Source organism: Erpetoichthys calabaricus, chromosome 13 (genome assembly GCF_900747795.2).
Source record: "Erpetoichthys calabaricus chromosome 13, fErpCal1.3, whole genome shotgun sequence".
Classification (NCBI taxonomy): Eukaryota; Metazoa; Chordata; class Cladistia; order Polypteriformes; family Polypteridae; genus Erpetoichthys; species Erpetoichthys calabaricus.
The window spans coordinates 66,286,292-66,303,843 of NC_041406.2; the positions used below are offsets into that span (position 1 = coordinate 66,286,292).

Consider the following 17,552-nt stretch of genomic DNA (forward strand, 5'->3'; position numbering starts at 1 on the left):
ACATTTTGTGAAAGTAGAGGCATTAGTTAGTCTTTTTGACCAGAGCCAAAAAGTATGTTAGTTCATCAGTAATAGTCACTGCAAGAAGAATAAAACTGCTTACCTTCACAGTGCCATTCCCTCTGATGAAGATGAGAGTGTCGTCTGCCTTCAGCTCTCTGAAGTCTCTGACCAGCTCCTTGTTTTTGCTGACTTTAATGGTCTGCATGGAGGATGTGATGTCGCCAATCCTCAAATGCACAGGTCTTTTAGATAGATAGATAGATAGATAGATAGATACTTTATTAATCCCAATGGGAAATTCACATTCTTCAGCAGCAGCATACTGATACAATAAATAATATTAAATTAAAGAATGATAATAATACAGGTGAAAAAAAACAGACAATAACTATGTATAATGTTAAATATTAACGTTTACCCCCCCTGGTGGAATTAAAGAGTCGCATAGTTTGGGGGAGGAACGATCTCCTCAATCTGTCTGTGGAGCAGGACAGTGACAGCAGTCTGTCGCTGAAGCTGCTCTTCTGTCTGGAGATGACATTATTTAATGGATGCAGTGGATTCTCCATAATTGATAGGAGCCTGCTGAGCGCCCTTCGCTCTGCCACAGATGTTAAACTGTCCAGCTCCATGCCAACAATAGAGCCTGCCTTCCTCACCAGTTTGTCCAGGCGTGAGGCGTCTTTCCTCTTAATGCTGCCTCCCCAGCACACCACTGCGTAGAAGAGGGCGCTCGCCACAACTGTTTGATAGAACATCTGCAGCATCTTATTGCAGATGTTGAAGGAAGCCAGCCTTCTAAGGAAGTATAACCGGCTTTGTCCTTTCTTGCACAGCGCATCAGTATTGGCAGTCCAGTCTAATTTATCATCCAGCTGCACTCCCAGATATTTATAGGTCTGCACCATCTGCACACAGTCACCTTTGATGATCACTGGGTCTATGAGGGGTCTGGGCCTCCTAAAATCCACCACCAGCTCCTTGGTTTTGCTGGTGTTCAGGTGTAGGTGGTTTGAGTCGGACCATTTAACAAAGTCATTGATTAGGTCCCTATACTCCTCCTCCAGCCCATTCCTGATACAGCCCACGATAGCAGTGTCATCAGCGAACTTTTGCACATGGCAGGACTCCGAGTTGTATTGGAAGTCCGATGTATATAGGCTGAACAGGACCGGAGAAAGTACAGTCCCTTGTGGCGCTCCTGTGTTGCTGACCACAATGTCAGACGTGCAGTTCCCAAGACGCACATACTGAGGTCTGTCTTTAAGATAGTCCACGATCCATGCCACTAGGTATGAATCTAATCCCATCTCTGTCAGCTTGTCCCTAAGGAGCAGAGGTTGGATTGTGTTGAAGGCGCTAGAGAAGTCTAGAAACATAATTCTTACAGCACCACTGCCTCTGTCCAAGTGAGAGAGGGATCGGTGTAGCATATAGATGATGGCATCTTCCGCTCCCACCTTCTCCTGATATGCAAACTGCAGAGGGTCAAGGGCGTGTTGAACCTGTGGCCTAAGGTGGTGAAGCAGCAGCCTCTCCATGGTCTTCATCACATGTGATGTCAGAGCAACAGGCCGAAAGTCATTCAGCTCACTAGGACGTGATACCTTTGGGACTGGGGTGATACAAGATGTTTTCCAAAGCCTCGGGACTCTCCCCTGTTCCAGGCTCAGGTTGAAGATGCGCTGTAGAGGACCCCCCAGCTCTGATGCACAGACCTTCAGCAGTCGTGGCGATACTCCATCTGGACCCGCTGCTTTGCTGGCACGAAGTCTCCTCAGCTCTCTGCTCACTTGCGCTGTTGTTATTATGGGTGGGGATGTTTTTCCTATGCTGGTATCAGCAGAAGGATGTGTGGAGGGTGCAGTACTCCGAGGTGAGAGTGAGAGATTAGGATATCCAAAATGCTGTCATAGAGGGTAATGCCACGTCCTAAACTGAGGAGTTGGCTGGTCAGCTTTCTCTGTGCAACAGTATTAAATGCTTAGCTATAGTTTATAGACATGATTCTGGAATAAAATTCTTTATTATCCAGATATGACAGGATGGTATAGGGGGTGAAAGGGATATTTTGGAGACTGGTTATAAAACTGGAGGTGCTCAGTAGTTGCTCAGAGCACTTCATCAGGGCGTGTAGTCATGCAGACAGTCCGCTTTTGTTTTCTTAGGCACAGGGATGTCCTTTGAAACAGTCAGGGACCCCAAATTCTCTCAGTGAAGTATTAAAGCTAATTGGTTGCTACAGGTTTTTAAAACATGCCCTGAAAATTCATTTGGACTCCGAAGCCTTATGGACACTAAATCGTTAAAACAAAATCTAACAGTAAGCATGTGTCTCAAGGTGCAGCAGTGATCCAGAGTGCTTACACCCCTCAAAGGAAAGGGGATGGGCTGTTTTTTTTAAATGGACAAAACATTTGTAATATTTGGTCAAACTGGGTGGATTTTTGAAGTTATATTTATTTAAAATCTATATGAGATAAACAATAGCTATAAATTAAAGACCAGACAGAATCTACCAAGACATCAATATGAATGGTAAAACTTCTAAATATTAACAGCAAAACAAGGAATTTTAATAATTTAACAGAATTATACTTTAGGTTTTCAATAATCAGTTAAAAAAAATGGGAGTCGTCTCCCCTAGACTTTCCCTAATACTTGTATGCAAAATTTGGTTGACCTAACTCAAAGCATGCTGAAGTTATCGTCTTTACATACACACACACAGAGAGAGACATAATTCCAAAAATGGTATTTTCAGACTCAGGGAGGTCTAAAACATTGAGATTCATTAAAACCTCAAGGTCGAATTTTTGGACGATTACAATACTTTCCCTATCCTTCATATATGATAAAGTAAAATTGTAGCATATATGTAGAGATTGAATGGAGCAACAAAAAAAGCCTTAATAAGCAGAAAAATTAAGAAGGGGATGACATTTACAAAAAAAATTACAATGGGTTCCTCAACCACATATGACTTGGCATCTCAATTAAAACAGCAAGATGTTACATAAATGTCTTTCAGGAGAAGTTTATCTATATTATATATTGTTTTTGGTTTTTTTTTTGTCTTCCACAGAACTCTCAATGCTTGTCAGGACCAAACTCACTGACACATGATTTCACTGGAGCCTCAATGAGAGACTTGACATCCTTCCACGCTCCGGTTTTGATGACATCCCTTCAAGACGGTTTCCAGGAACTTAGTGCCGAGCAAATGGAGCAATTGAGTTTGGAGATCAACAATATTAAAACCAACTGCAGGATCAGAAATACGGTAAGATATTTGTCTTCTTTTACATCTGTATAGTCATTTTCTTATTTTCTGGAAGAAGGCCTTTACACATTAGCTAAGCCAGTCAGTTTTATTTTTATGGGCTTTAGAACTACCATGTGCTGCTAACAGTCATTTGTACTTTTAAAATACTTTAAGCCTTTAGTTATTAATATTAGATACAACTATTGGGTAATATTTGTTTTTATATACTGTACAAATTCTTTTACTGCGATTCTAAGGATCATCCTCCATTTTGTTTGACTGACGGTACTCTTACCAGATGTAAAGTACCAGTGCATTGCATGATGCATATTATCAGTCCTAACTAGTGGAAAATACTGTAACTGTGCATTTTCCAAATTGCTTTAGTGGTCTTCCTGACTGAGCACGCCCTTCAGCTTGTGTATGTCAAAAATGTGCTTTCTTTCTCAATTATCATCTTTCTTATCATTAAAGTTGATCCTTATTGTGTTTGCATTCGTATTCTCAGGAGGACATTTCTCACATGCAGTCCGCACAGAGCAAACCTGCCATCTTAATCTGTCAGGCTCACCTCTTGGCTGCATTGGCAAATACAAAATGCTCGATATCCCAACAAGCGTGGAACAAATATACAGATCTGTAAGTAACGTGTTCACTGCAGGCAAATCATATTTTTGTCTGTGTGATCTTCATTCATAAATGTCTTGATGGTACAATTTTATTAATGAAAATAAGGAGCCAGCTTAGCAGGAAAGTATGAAAGTAGAGTTAATTTAACTCCATTTTCCATTTAAATGCAGTTACTTGTATAAAAAGATTTTTTCTCCATAATATTAGTTTGGGTCATTGCATAAAGTAACATTACTATAAACACACATTCCTTATGTAAAGCTGTACAGTTACTGACTTGTGTGCTTTTTTTTTTTTAAAGTGTAATTTTCATATGCTTAAAAAATCTCCAGTCCCTGTTTATCAGTTGGCAAGTCCGTTTTCTGCAGTTTGTGTTTCCATTTTTCATCTTGGCAATCAGTTGTGTGCTAGAGATTTATAAATTGTTAATATGAAGAATATTAAGTAAATAAATTCCATATGCAGGCAGTACATGTGCATGATTTGATGTTAAATGTGCACACATACTCAAGTCAGTGTGCTTTGTCTTTAAAGTCTGTACCACTGACGTGGAGCAAAAGAAAAATACACTTAACCCTTGTGATTTGGGGGTCTGGGGTTACAGGCACAGGAATTCTGTGAATGTGAAAATCCGCAGTTATGTTTTGGGCTCCTGATTATTTACTTTCTATAGTGAGTTTATTACTAAATAAGGAGACAGAATGATCACCGCACAGGCAAATCACTTGTGTGAGGTTTGCTGCCAAGACCAGGATGCGTGGCGTCCCCCAAAGTGCATTGTTCAGCAGTTCTTTAGTGAACTGTAACTTTTCATAAAATGTAACTTATTAGAATAGATTTATGTGTATATTTATAGTAAAAAATTACAAATATGGTTAGTATTACAGGTACAAATGAAATACAGCAAAACACTAAGCCTTCTTTTTTAAATCTGTAAATAAAATGGAAAATCTTTTAGCTTTTCTCTTGGCTTTTACTTTTCTGCAACTTTGCCTAAGTAACAATATGAACTATTAATTTTTATAGTGTTCTACACATGTATTGAATATTCAACATTGTTGTACCAGAAGTGTTTTTATTTTGCATCAAATCACTGAGTTACCTCTCACCATCTCTTCTTTGATATTTCAGGTACGGGAACTTTGGATATTCGAGGGATGGCAAGTCTAAGAGTGGATCATTTTTAAAGCCTGGACAGCGGGTTACTTTAGCGTAGGCCTTCTCTTTGCTGATTGTAAAAGCAGGAGACTCGGAGAAGCTCTGTTTCAGAACACTCTGTTTCCGTATTATTATAGAAACAATAATAACAATGGCTGGTGTTCTCTTCATCCAATAAGATTAGTGTGTTCAGTGCTGTACAGAAAAGTCAATGTATATCTGCCACGCATTCAAAACACTAAGTAATGCGTTCACTTTTTTCATTTGTGAAGCTTTAAATTAAATTAATATGATGTAAATATGCCCAAGGCAAAAGAACTGATTGAACAAGGGAAAATAAATCAAATATTGACATATTTATATAGGTAACATTATAAGATATACTTCAATAAACTCCAGATTGCATTCTTCATAAAATCCAATAACAAATAATGCTAATTACTTGTATATAATTTGTTATTATGAAAAATATTTTATTAGGCTAAAAATCATATTGATTTACATTTGTAAGTTATATAGCAATTGTTTTATATAAAAAGATTGACTAAGGTTACATTTTCCAAGCCCTTCGGCCTGCCAAACAGATGTAATATGGACGGTCATAAGTAAGACACCGGTAAACGTTATTTCCAGGCTTCATAATCAAGTTTGAGACAGCAGCATCTCGAAATTTCAGGGTGGCCGTAACCCGTAAGCTGTCCATTCTTTTGGAGTCATTCGTTATCTGAGCCTTTCAATGACTTTATAGAGTCTATAATCACTTCTCAATCATTTGTTTTAAAATTTAGATAACATTAACAAAATCTAATAAGTGTGCCCCAAAGCCTTCATGGGATGTTGACAGATTTTGTTTAATTGTATTTGTCATTGTTTACACCAGCAAGTTGCTAATTGATTGCTTGTTCAAACAGACTCCTACATTTGCCACGGTGGTAACGAGTCACCACACTGGATGGTGAAACCTGCCACATGTTACCCAGTTTCTCTGTTATTAGTCTTGTTTGTTTTCTGTGTGTAATGAAGGCAAGTGTGTGGCTCTGAGGTATTGACGTTCCCCATCTATTGGTCTCTACCTTGTGCACTATAACTCAAGAACAGAATGAGCTGCAGAAAGCTACTTTTCAGGAAGAGTTTCGGTGGCTGGTTAGAAAGATCTCCGCCAAGCTTGGTGTCCAGCAGCTGGAAAGGTAGGAGGAGAGAGCAGGTAGGAGAACACCATCGTGGGGCTTATTTATGCTAGAGGTGGTGCTGCTGTTTTCTTCATTTAGCTGCTTTGCATTTAGATCTCTTATCATGCATGCACAGATATTTCTTTATTGGGGATGATAAAGAGGACAGTTTGTAGTCAACTTCGTATTAGCAGTCACTGTACCACTAAGGAAAATGTTGTGATTATCTCTTTTATTGAAAACCTTAGATGAGGAACCACCAATTATGCCCCTCTTGTATTGACTCTTGTGTATGTACAATCCTAATTATTGTGAGAAAATAACCTAGTTGTCCAAAATTTCCTTTTGCTGAATGTTATTTGTTTTGTATCCAATATAATTGTTTACAGAATATTTGTTTACTGTATAATGTGAAGTTGAAAATCTACAGTTAAAGCCAAATATTTTGCTTTGTAATTAATATAGTATTTACATTTTTCATACTGTTAATATGAGTATGCTTACTATAAAGAAATCTGACTTTAATTTATTCAATAATAAAAGTAATTAAAATACTATTTTTTAAAGTGAATTCCTGACTTATACTTGCATCTGAGACTTTTGCTTTCTTTAGATTGAAATTTTGATGGCTGAAAATTGACCTGCTGGGAATGATTGAGTGTGTGTGTGTCCTGAAAGAGACTGGCATCCAAACAGGGTTGCTTCCCATCATGCACTCAGTGTTTCAAGGATAGGTGTCTGCTCCCCAAGACCCCTAACTGTAAAAGCAGGTAAGAAAATGCTTGGACCAAAAGGTAAAAGAATCTTGAAGAAAATAAACTTTGTAAAAGGTGCAGCAAAATGACAAAAGTGAAAAGCAAGTGGCAGATGTAAAAGTTTGGGCACCCCTCTGAGGTTGCATGATAATTTGCTCTGTCTTCATAAGAGAAGATCACAGCAATATGCCATTGTTTTATCAGAGAATTCTCAGTGTAGCATTGTTGAGATGTATGAAATAAAATAAAATGTGAAAAATGGGATGTGCAAAAATGTGGGCACCCTTTTAATTGCATTAATTTGAAGACCTGTAGTCATTGCAGCACAAAATTGCTTTGATTTGCTCATTAGACCTTAAACCTCAACCAGTCATAAAAAAGGTTATTTAACAGAGGTAATCACTAGTTGTGCTTGCCCTTGGTTCTCTCTTAGAGAGTGGCAACATGGCAACCTCTAAAGAACTCTCTACTGACCTAAGAACTAAGATAATTTGTTGTTATGAATTAGGAGAAGGGTACAAGAAATTATCCCAAAGGTTTGGACTTTCTGTCTCCACAGTCAAAAAAGTAGTTAGGAAATGGAAGGCCACAAGGAGCAGTCCTTATGAAGGAAAGATGTGGTAGGCCAAGAAAAAATATCTGAAAGGCACAGCTGAAGGCAGGTTAGAATGGTCACAGACAAACCAGAGGGATGCAAGAACATCTGCCTTTGATGGTGTCATTGTACTTCGTTCCTCAGTCCAGCGCACTTTGCACCAGGAACAGCTCAGTGGAAGGGTGATGAGCAAAAAGCCTTTTCTGAGTACTCAGTGGCTAAACTACAGTAGACCTTATCCCACCATACAACACTAATACGTAGCCACTGTGGGTTAAGTAATACGCAGGCCTTCTTCCTTGAGAGCCTAAGCCAGCAGGTGGTGCAGGTGGTCTTCTCAGGTCCTGGAATAAACATCAACACCATCAAGATAAGCAGCAGTGGAGGTGTTATTAGCTTGAGTCGTGTGATTAACCAACGTTGGAAGGTTTGTGGAGCCCAAAGGGAAAGTTCCAGTATTGCTGGTGATACACGGGTGTACTGTAAGTAGTTTTCTTCTTCAAAGGAATATACTAGCAGAATTTTCACATGTCACTAGTACTTAGAAAATGGATGTTATCGTGCCACTTGATAAGTTCACTGAAATGACTTCTATTAAGTCCAAGGAAATCACGGCAGCAATCCCATGATCCTTTGGAATTGGATATGAGTGTGATGGGGCTTAACTGCGGTAAACTGCTTTCCTCAGTGGCCCTTAGCCTTAACATTTTATTGATTTCCAACTCAGCTAGCTCATTTTACCTCAGGGACACAGATAAGGGAGGTTGACTGTTAAGGTGGAATCGGGACCTTCTGGGTTTAGCATCCACAATATCCAATACCTGCTGTATTACCTGACTTTGTTGGTAAGGATACTGTTGCCCCAATTCAGGGGTCGGCAACCCACGGCTCTGGAGCCACATGCGGCTCTTCAGCCTCCTTGTAGTGGCTCCCTTTGGCCTTGACAAAAAAATAAAAACCATGAAAATGAATAATGGCAATTTCTTAATTTAACTTGTATTTATATATATATATATATATATATATATATATATATATATATATATATATATATATATATATATGTTTATTTACTACTACTACTACTGTTATACATTTTAACATCTAATTTAGAGAGTTTAATTCTGCGTTGACAGAAGCATTTGCCTTCACCGCCAATGACGCTGGCTTACCGGTGTGCTTAATATGTGGCGATAAATTATCGAACAACAAAAAATGTAACGTTGAAAGACATTTTCAAAACAAGCCCTCAGCATTCACTGAAAAATACCCAAGTGAAGATAAGCGAAAGAGAGCAATTTCAGAACTGCAACGGAAAGCTGAACAGAGCAAACATACTTTCAAAAAGTGGATCACTTCTACACAGTCAACTACAGCTGCTAGTTTTGTGGCAGCTCAAGCGATCGTAAGGAGGGGTAAGCCATTCACAGACGGAGAATACATGAAAGAATCGTTCATAAAAATATCAGAGCATCTATTCTCCGACTTTAAAAACAAACGGGAAATTGTTCAGAAAATGCAAGCTGCATTTAGAGAAAGATTCAGTGAGTTCAGAAAGGAAAAACACACACTCTCTCCTTCCCTGTCACACCCCTGGACATCGACCCATCCCTGCTGAACACATCCGCATTCACAGGAGTGAGTAAGTAAGCCCGATCTAGAAATTGAACTGGACGACATAGTAGATAAAGATTAATGGGTGTCCAAGTTCAAATGCCTGACAGCGGATCTTGAAGAAGTCGCCCGTCAGAAGGCTACTCTCGCTAAAGAGCACAAATGGAGTGATATTGAAAACCTCCCCAAACCTGACAAATTTGTTTTCGACACATGGAGTGCCATTCCCGAAACGTATATGAACATGAAAAAATATGCATTTGGAGTCCTGTCCATCTTTGGCTCAACATACTTAAGTGAGCAAGTTTTCTCAAGCATGAACTTCATAAAGTCCAAATATCGCTCCCCCGCCTCACACATGAGAGCCTGCAGTCCTGTGTGAAGGTCAAAGTCACATTGTACAGCCCCGACATAGAGATGATCAGCAGCGAACTTCAGAAACAGAAGTCACTTTAAACAGGTGACAACAATAGCATTTAATAAGCTATTATTTTTCAGAAAAACAAAACACATTCATTTCGGACCCGGAGCTGATGTAGGTTTTTTTATATGTTCAGGTGTTTCAGTTGATTCAGCACACTGAAATGGAATTTAATGTTTACTTCTTTAAAGCTGCTAAGCTACAGCTAAATGTTTTATTTATATTAAAGTGGGCTAGTTTTTATTTTAATTTTACACAGGTATAGGAAGGACCCAAATAGGCCTGCATAGTTCAGTTTAATTTATTTCAAAGTAGGCCTACACATGCACACTGCACTTCTGTTTGTTGTATTCCGTGGTTGTAACATGTAAAATCTAAAAAAAGATTAAAACTTTTAAAAGTTTATAAGCTGTGTTATGTTTTGCGGCTCCAGACTATTTTTCTTTGGAGGAAGAGGGGGCAAAATGGCTCTTTTGATAGTGAAGGTTGCAGACCCCTGCCCCAATTCAATTTGCCAAAGGCAGAAAATAAAGAGAAACTAGCCATTAGAGTAAGGTAACTCTTTCTGATTTCACCAGCTGTAATACATTCATGTAACAGGAACAGCCAGCTAATAATTGGAGGTGGAGATGAGCACCATGACTCGATTCCTCAGCTAGGATTTGTGTTGTGTATTTTTGTGATCATAAACCCAGGCCCGATTTTGCTGGGCATTTACCAAGTATTCACACACTAGAGGGTGAAGCGTTTCAAACCAGTCGCATAATTGCGCTGTGTATTTCAGTAAATTGGTCTGGATTTCCATCCTCTCCTCCCTGCATTTCTTAACCAAAGGCCTTCAGGCTGTGGCATGTGTTCTTCGATGGCTGTGGCAGCCTTGTCATATTGGTAGGCCACCCTGACTCATACAATATATTGTAGCATATTGTACATGGACAATGAGTGCTTTGCACCTGACCTTGGGAAATTTTACTGGAGACTTAATCAGAGTGGTCATTATCCCACTGTTGATGTCAGACCAAGCACATAATTGCACCACACAGTGGGTTTTTAAGTTCTGCTGCCATCATGCAATATGATACTTTCCAGCAAGTCAGAACACACTTGTCCATCAGATGGCAGTGTTTATTGCTGTGACTACAGGTAAGAACAGTTTTTTTTGTATAAATTGTATTAGGGAAACATAAGTAAATACCAATAATTATAATATTACAGCTGGTATCCATCAAAGTCACCATCTTGTGTTTGTCAGTTTTTACCCACTCCAGAAAACGGTTAGAGAGATGTGTAGACAAAACTGAGCTGACCGTGCTTTCCTTCGGCCAGGCACATTCTATTGGCTTATCAGGATGTGGTCAGTTGGATACTTCGTGTCCTGGCTCACAGTACTTGAAACAGTGCGGTGGGGAGGGGACGTTTCTTCTTTTTCCACCATGCTGTCCTCTTCTTGTTCTGTTCCATTGTTTCTCTCTGCCGTTCAGTCACCCTGACAGTATTGTCCTATCAGTCTGACAAGCGGCTCTGCATAGGCATTATTAATTCAATGACCTGCTTGCTCAAGTTTTCCAGCAGTTTGAGGCCACCTAGGTTGGAAACCTAGTGTTGTGCCGCGGTTGGTATTTGATTTTTCAGGACGTCATAGTCAATGATGTTTACTTTGTCATAATCAAAGTATACTTTTAAGTCTTCACCCATGAAAAGAGAAAGAGGATATTTACCCATTCATGGCATGGCCGGTGGCTAGTGCAGTGGACCTCTTAAAAATGAATAAATAAGCTTTTACCTCCTCTTTGAATGTGAATGGGGTCAATAGCTATGTAGGTCCTCGTCCACGTTCTTGACGTGAAGCTTCTGCTGCAGGTTTCACTGCAGCCTCTGCACGCATCATCACCTTGCACATGTTGCATTGTTACTAAAGGTGCTACACTAGCCCATTAGGTTCTTTTTATTGGTGAACAAGAATAAATGCTCAAAACTATACCTTAGCTTACTAACCTTGTTTTTCATACAAACCCAATGATACTTAACCTGGGAAACTCACCAACAGTCGGCTGCACGTTTTTGTGACCACAGCTCATGGTCTGCTCCCAGCTTTTCACCACTAAGAGGACTCAATAATGATGTGTCTTTTTCTTTTTCCCTGCAGACCCCGGGTTAGACAGGAACACCCCTAACCCCTCGCAACTGCTACTGTCAGTAAACACAAGGTAGGATCAGTGAGATAACAACAAAACAGCAAAAGCTGTGCATTAAGTTTCACTTAAACCTGTTTATTTGTAGTTAAAATGGATGAAAACATACAACCTGATCAATATAAATCAATGTCATACAGCAAACTTCCCATCAGGTAGTTCACAAGGCCAGAAGTGTGGCCAGAGAGTGTTGCAGATTGGTGAAGAAGAACAGTCGAGCCTTTGAAGCCAAAGAAGAGCAAGAATCTCAGATGCTCTAAAACTCTCATTTATACAACAGCTTGATGGTTAGTTGGGTAAGATTTACAGAAACGAAAGTGATAGCTCATCATGCTAATGCCAATCAACCAAAGTATCAACAGTCGTGTTATTTTTCTGGTCTTTACTACGTAGCTAATGCACTGATTATATACTAACTGAAAGGTCTCAATTCCTTACCTGGTATCTTCTACAAGGCTATCCAGACTATTTTATCTTAAGTGTAAAGTTCAAACAATCTGTTAACCACTAGGGGGCTCCGCCCCCTGCTCGCTTCGCTCGCCAACCCCTGGTGTTGGGTAACCCGAAATACATTGATGTATGTATGAGATATATTGGAGTGTAAAGGTGTAGATGACGAACAAAGGAAGTAAAGAACCCATAGCATGGCACATTAGAAAGATTTATTGGAATATTTCTTTATACACAACATTTGTAGTAAAGATGGTGTGTTGTCCTTGAATGAGTTTTCCTTGGTATGGAGTATCTGTAACTTTAACTTTAATGTCAGATGAACGCCGAACTCTTGAGAAGGCAACATAAAGTTGTCCATGTCCAAATACAGGCTCAGAGAGGTATATGCCAACTTTGTCCATGGTTTGTCCTTGGGATTTGTTGATTGTCATGGCAAATGCAGGTTTAATGGGAAATTGGCGTCATTTAAGTGTAAAAGGTAATTCCAGGTCAGAACTTGTAAGGTCAACTCTAGGAATCAAAACAGTATCGTTAGCATGTGATCCTGTAAGTACTTTTGCTTCAATAACATTGTCTGTCATGGTGTTGATGACTAAACGTGTACCATTGCATAAACCTTGTTTAGTATTAAGGTTTCTTAATAGCATGACTATTGTCCCGATTTTAAGGTTAAGATTGTGTTGTGGTAACCCGGCTGGGTTAATCGTGTTTAAATATTCTAAGGGGAAATTAAGATGCTCATTCTCGTCCTCAGAATCAACATTGTCAGTACTTAGAAAGAGGCGGCTTTCTCCAGGAAGTAACGCAATGACCTGGTTATTTATGCGATCAACGTCAATATTCTTTGGACATAATATAGCCCGTTGTGTTAATAGTGGTATCTGGTCTAATGAGATTGCTGTTCCAAACACCTCCGTCACTAAGTCGTCGCAGATAAAGGCTTGAGGGATCTGAATAATATCTGGGTGAAGTCCATATGTATTGGTAAGGTTTCCATCTCCTAGTTGCAATAACCAATTGGTTTATTTTGGATCTGGACATCGCATGATTTTTACCAAATGTATTGTCCTAAAGTAATGCCAATTGTCTGCGTATTTCAAACTGGACTGAACAATAGCTGAACGCATGGCATGTGGAACACTAAAGCAATTGTAGTTGGCGCTACACCTTCTGCTTCTGCTTTTGTATTGGCCTCTCTTTCAACCTCATGTAGCATTTTTTATAGACTTAGCTAATGGGTGACTGTTTATGACTTCAGCGACGTTTCTCATTATCAGCTCTGTGCATTGCTTGTTTTCAGGAAGGTTCATTCATTGATAGATTGCGTCATCTGGATCTAACACGTAGATTTGTGCATATTTGCGTTCGTGATTTAGTTGAGGGTGCACTGTTCCAATCCGATGTAATATTTGTCCATATACGCGAAAGCAGTATGGGCCATTGCCAGCTGTTGGCCTGATATTCACCCCAGTAGATGCAAAAGCAAATGAACTCTTGTAGGATCTAATGCAGTCCATAAAGTTTTTACTTTCGGGTACATTGTTAGTTAGAAGCTTCCGTAGATATTCAGGATATTCATCTAAAGGAATCAGTCTAACCTGACCCTTTTGACAACAACGTGTAAACTCATTAGTTATATTGCCAGTTGTTTCTTCAGGGAAGTTAAGTGAATGACAATGACAGCAAATGATATTCATTAATCCTAATGAATGTTCACTAATAGTGGACTCATTACAGAATGCGTTGTCAGCTAATTGGCGGAATTGTTTAGCGGCTGTTTGTCGTTCCTTTCTTTGCCGTTTATCTATTGACTCTGCTGTTTGAGAGGCGCGTTGTAGGCGCCTGCGTTCATTAATTGTATTCAGGCGGGCTCGCTTCTGTATGTCCGTTAGTTGAGATGTTTCATTTTGGAGCCATGACTCCTTTGGTTGCGTTGTTTGAGAAGCACGTTGTAGGCGCCTGCGTTCATTTTTTTTATCCAGGCGGGCTCATTTTTGTAGCCCTGTCAGTCGAGCTCTTTCTTTTTGGAGTCGTGCCTGCTTTGCTTGCGGCATTTCAGACGCGCGCTGTAGGCGCCTGCGTTCATTGATTTTATCCAGGCGGGCTCGTTTTTGTATCTCCATCAGTTGTGGGCTTTAGTTTTGAACCCGTGCCTGCTTTGCTTCCGCAGTTTCAGACGCGCGTTGTAGGCGTCTATGTTCATTGTATTTGTCCATGCGGGCTTGTTTTTGTAGCTCCGTTAGTTGAGCTGTTTGGTTTTGGAGCCGAGACAGTTTTGCTTGTGCGGTTTCAGACGCACGTTGTAGGCGCCTACGTTTATTGTTTTTATCCATGCGGGCTCGCTTTTGTAGCTCCATTAGTTGAGCTGGATCGTTTTGGAGCCGTGACCATGACTCCATTAGTTATCTGTTGTCTACCGTTAGTAATATGGATAATTGCACTTACTGTTAATACGGAGCGTTTTCTGTGGTTGTACTGTTAATAATGCATCACTGTAATGTGATTCACATATGCTATATGGTTTGGACGTGTGAGGATGCCGTACGTTTAATACGGAGAGTTCGTTTATTCTTATTACCCGGACCATGCTGTGTAGTGTGGACGTTTAGTTCAGAAGCGCGTTGTAGGCGCCTGCGCCTTTCGTACTTTCTCACGCCTTCTGTACTATCTTTGTGGCCCTTTGCGGACTCCGTAGTGTCTTCCATTTGACTCTGGGGTGCAGTGCAGAATCTTCTTTTCTGTGTGGCGTTAGTTGAGCTATTTCATTTTTGAGCCGTGACTCCTTCGTTAGTTGAGCTCTTTCGTTTTTGAGCCGTGACTCCTTCGTTCGCGGTGGATCAGACTTTGCTTGCGGTTTATGAGACGCGTGCTGTAGGCGCCTGCGCACTGTCTCCTGCATCCATCGCCGTGTACCTGGGTCCGTGCCTTCCGGTTTACCATTCTCGGTTAGTAATATGGATAGCACTGTATAAGCAGATGCTTGATGATGCTTTTTGGTATTTGCATATATCCCATCAGCCTATGCACCACTCTCTTTACATACAGTACATGTCATAAGTCCTCAAACTGCTTCTTTCCTGGAAAGCACTTACTCATCCCAGCCTTGTTGAATTCTTTTGCTTCTTCCCCATATTTGTATTCTGTTCACTTAGAAATTGCATCTTACCTAAAAAATCCTATATAAACACATCACACAAATTAAAATGTATGAGTGTTATTTAACACACTGCAAAAAGCAGTATTTTTCACCCCAATACACTTGAGTACATTTTGACTACCTCTACTGTATTCTCCCTTTACCAGTTCATAGGGGCTTTCAGCAGCAATGCCCTCTGTCCCCTCTCATACTTGCCTTGTCATTGAACCACTTGCTAAAGAAATTTGTACTTCTAAACTTATTTGCAATTTTTAACCAGGCATTTAAGTTATTTTCCTAAGCCAGAATCATGCTGCATGACTCTATTTATAATTAGGGAGCTTAGCAAAATTAAAAACTGCACTTGCTGAATCTCATTGCCTCTTTCAGTGTCGAGCTATGTGACCAAGAAAACAACTGAGGCAACAGAAACTGCAGTAACAGAAGGGCAAAGAATTTAATGTGATTCTTAAATTAAGCTAAGACATCCTGTACCTCTGAACAATCGAGTGTTTTTGAGTTACTCGTTCACAGATCGTTCTTTTCCAGCATTCTAGATGAAGTAGGTTCAGTGTGATGTATGCAGGTTTCATCTTGTTACAAAGTGCCTCATAAATTCCTCTCTATCTAATTCCATTAGTTCTATACTCTCATTGCATCATTGGATGTGGTGATGCCTCATTTCAGGTGTCAACATTCTGAGCACCCAGTGTTCACAGACCTTGCTTATGTTGAATTGTTCATGAAGAATGGGCTCACCTGACTAATAACTATAGTGCCTGTTATCTTACACATCCTCAACCTTTGATTCTCCATTATGAGTCACTCTGGGAGGCAACGTATTCTTCTGTAGTGAATGTTGAAGGCCAGCTAGATGTTGGCTCATCTACAAGAGATGTCCTGATATGACAAAGCTTTTCAGCCCATCTCTTGACTTTGACATATGACAGGACTAATTGAAGTACACAATGTAGACAAGAATGAATCTCCAAATGCGTTGTGTTCTCTGGGGTTAGAAATCCAGTCATAGCAAGGTACTTGATGTTGTGGTCTTTGACGTGTGTTGAATTCTTTCTGAAACAAGAAACACACGCTGTAGACCACAAATGTTAGAACTTGTAATTCACATATTTAAGGAGACAATTTTTACCCAGCTACAAGATCAGCACTGTAGAATACAATTTTTGATCACCCATTCCAGCCACACCAAATTGCCTACCTCATTTCATTTATGAGACAATGTTTGATCATTCTCTGACATTTTTCATGCTTCATTTTCCTACACCAGGAATGAAGAGCCCACACTCCAGGGATGGCAGTGTACCTTATGCATTTAGGAGAAGAGTTTTAGATAGTAAGGATCCCGAGATATTTGTGTCCCAGTTTCAAACTGTCTGAACAGAGTACGTTCACAATGTGATTTATAACATGAGTGCCTTCTTAGGGTCATTTAAGCCCTAATATGTAAAAATGGTGGTTTTCTTAAACCACAGGTTAGGAAAGGGATTAGCAAAGAGAGGACACAAAATAATGTCCTTTCTTTCAAGTAGTGTGGCTTCCCCAATTTTCTACTTTCAAACAATCTTACTAATGCCCCCCTTTATACCACCTGCTCCCGTTGTTCAAGACTAGAATGAATCAGAGATTGATCCTTAAGACCCCACTTCTAATTTACTTCCCATCTTCCCCCCCCAAATCATTTTCAGGTTTAGGGGATGTCTTTTCTAAGCACTGGGCCACCAAACCATAGTGATCTATGGTAACAACAAATGTCTAGGCACTGTTGAAGCCTTCAAATTTTGTGAACCTTCTTGGCGTTAACTCCAAGCGTGACTTGGGCTTGGAATTCTATGCAATTAAAGTTAAACCCAAGTCAGGCGCAGGGTGACGTGTAATGATAACGTTTTCTGAGTAATTCTCAGAAAAGTATTGTGCTGCCATCTAGTGGATGAAATAACAACATGCTCCAAAACAAATAAAAAAACTTTACTGTAAGTAACTCATTAGTATTTATGAGTGGGGTGGAGCCTTAACCCAAAACACAAAGACAAATGAAAAGCCGTAAAGGCAATTTTAGAATGAACTGAAACTGAACTTTTGCTCAAATTGAAAAGTGAAAGTGGCACGTGATACATCACTATACCACAGAACCGCTGTGATA

General features: G+C 39.8%; 1 protein-coding gene across 3 annotated transcripts in view; it reads left to right on the forward strand.

Annotated features, from left to right (window-relative positions):
• pex1 (peroxisomal biogenesis factor 1) overlaps positions 1-6,779 on the forward strand; it is a 54,247-nt gene extending 47,468 nt beyond the window's left edge. For 2 of the 3 annotated variants that reach the window (XM_028817101.2, XM_051936154.1), the window contains 3 exons: positions 3,089-3,286; positions 3,777-3,907; positions 5,030-6,778. In XM_028817101.2, coding sequence (XP_028672934.1) covers positions 3,089-3,286; positions 3,777-3,907; positions 5,030-5,114 — 414 coding nt within the window. In that variant the 3' untranslated portion in view covers positions 5,115-6,778. Of the gene's footprint in view, positions 1-3,088; positions 3,287-3,776; positions 3,908-5,029 lie in introns of all 3 variants that reach the window. The other variant, XM_028817100.2, reaches the window with a different exon arrangement.
• The last annotated feature ends 10,773 nt before the right edge of the window (positions 6,780-17,552 follow it).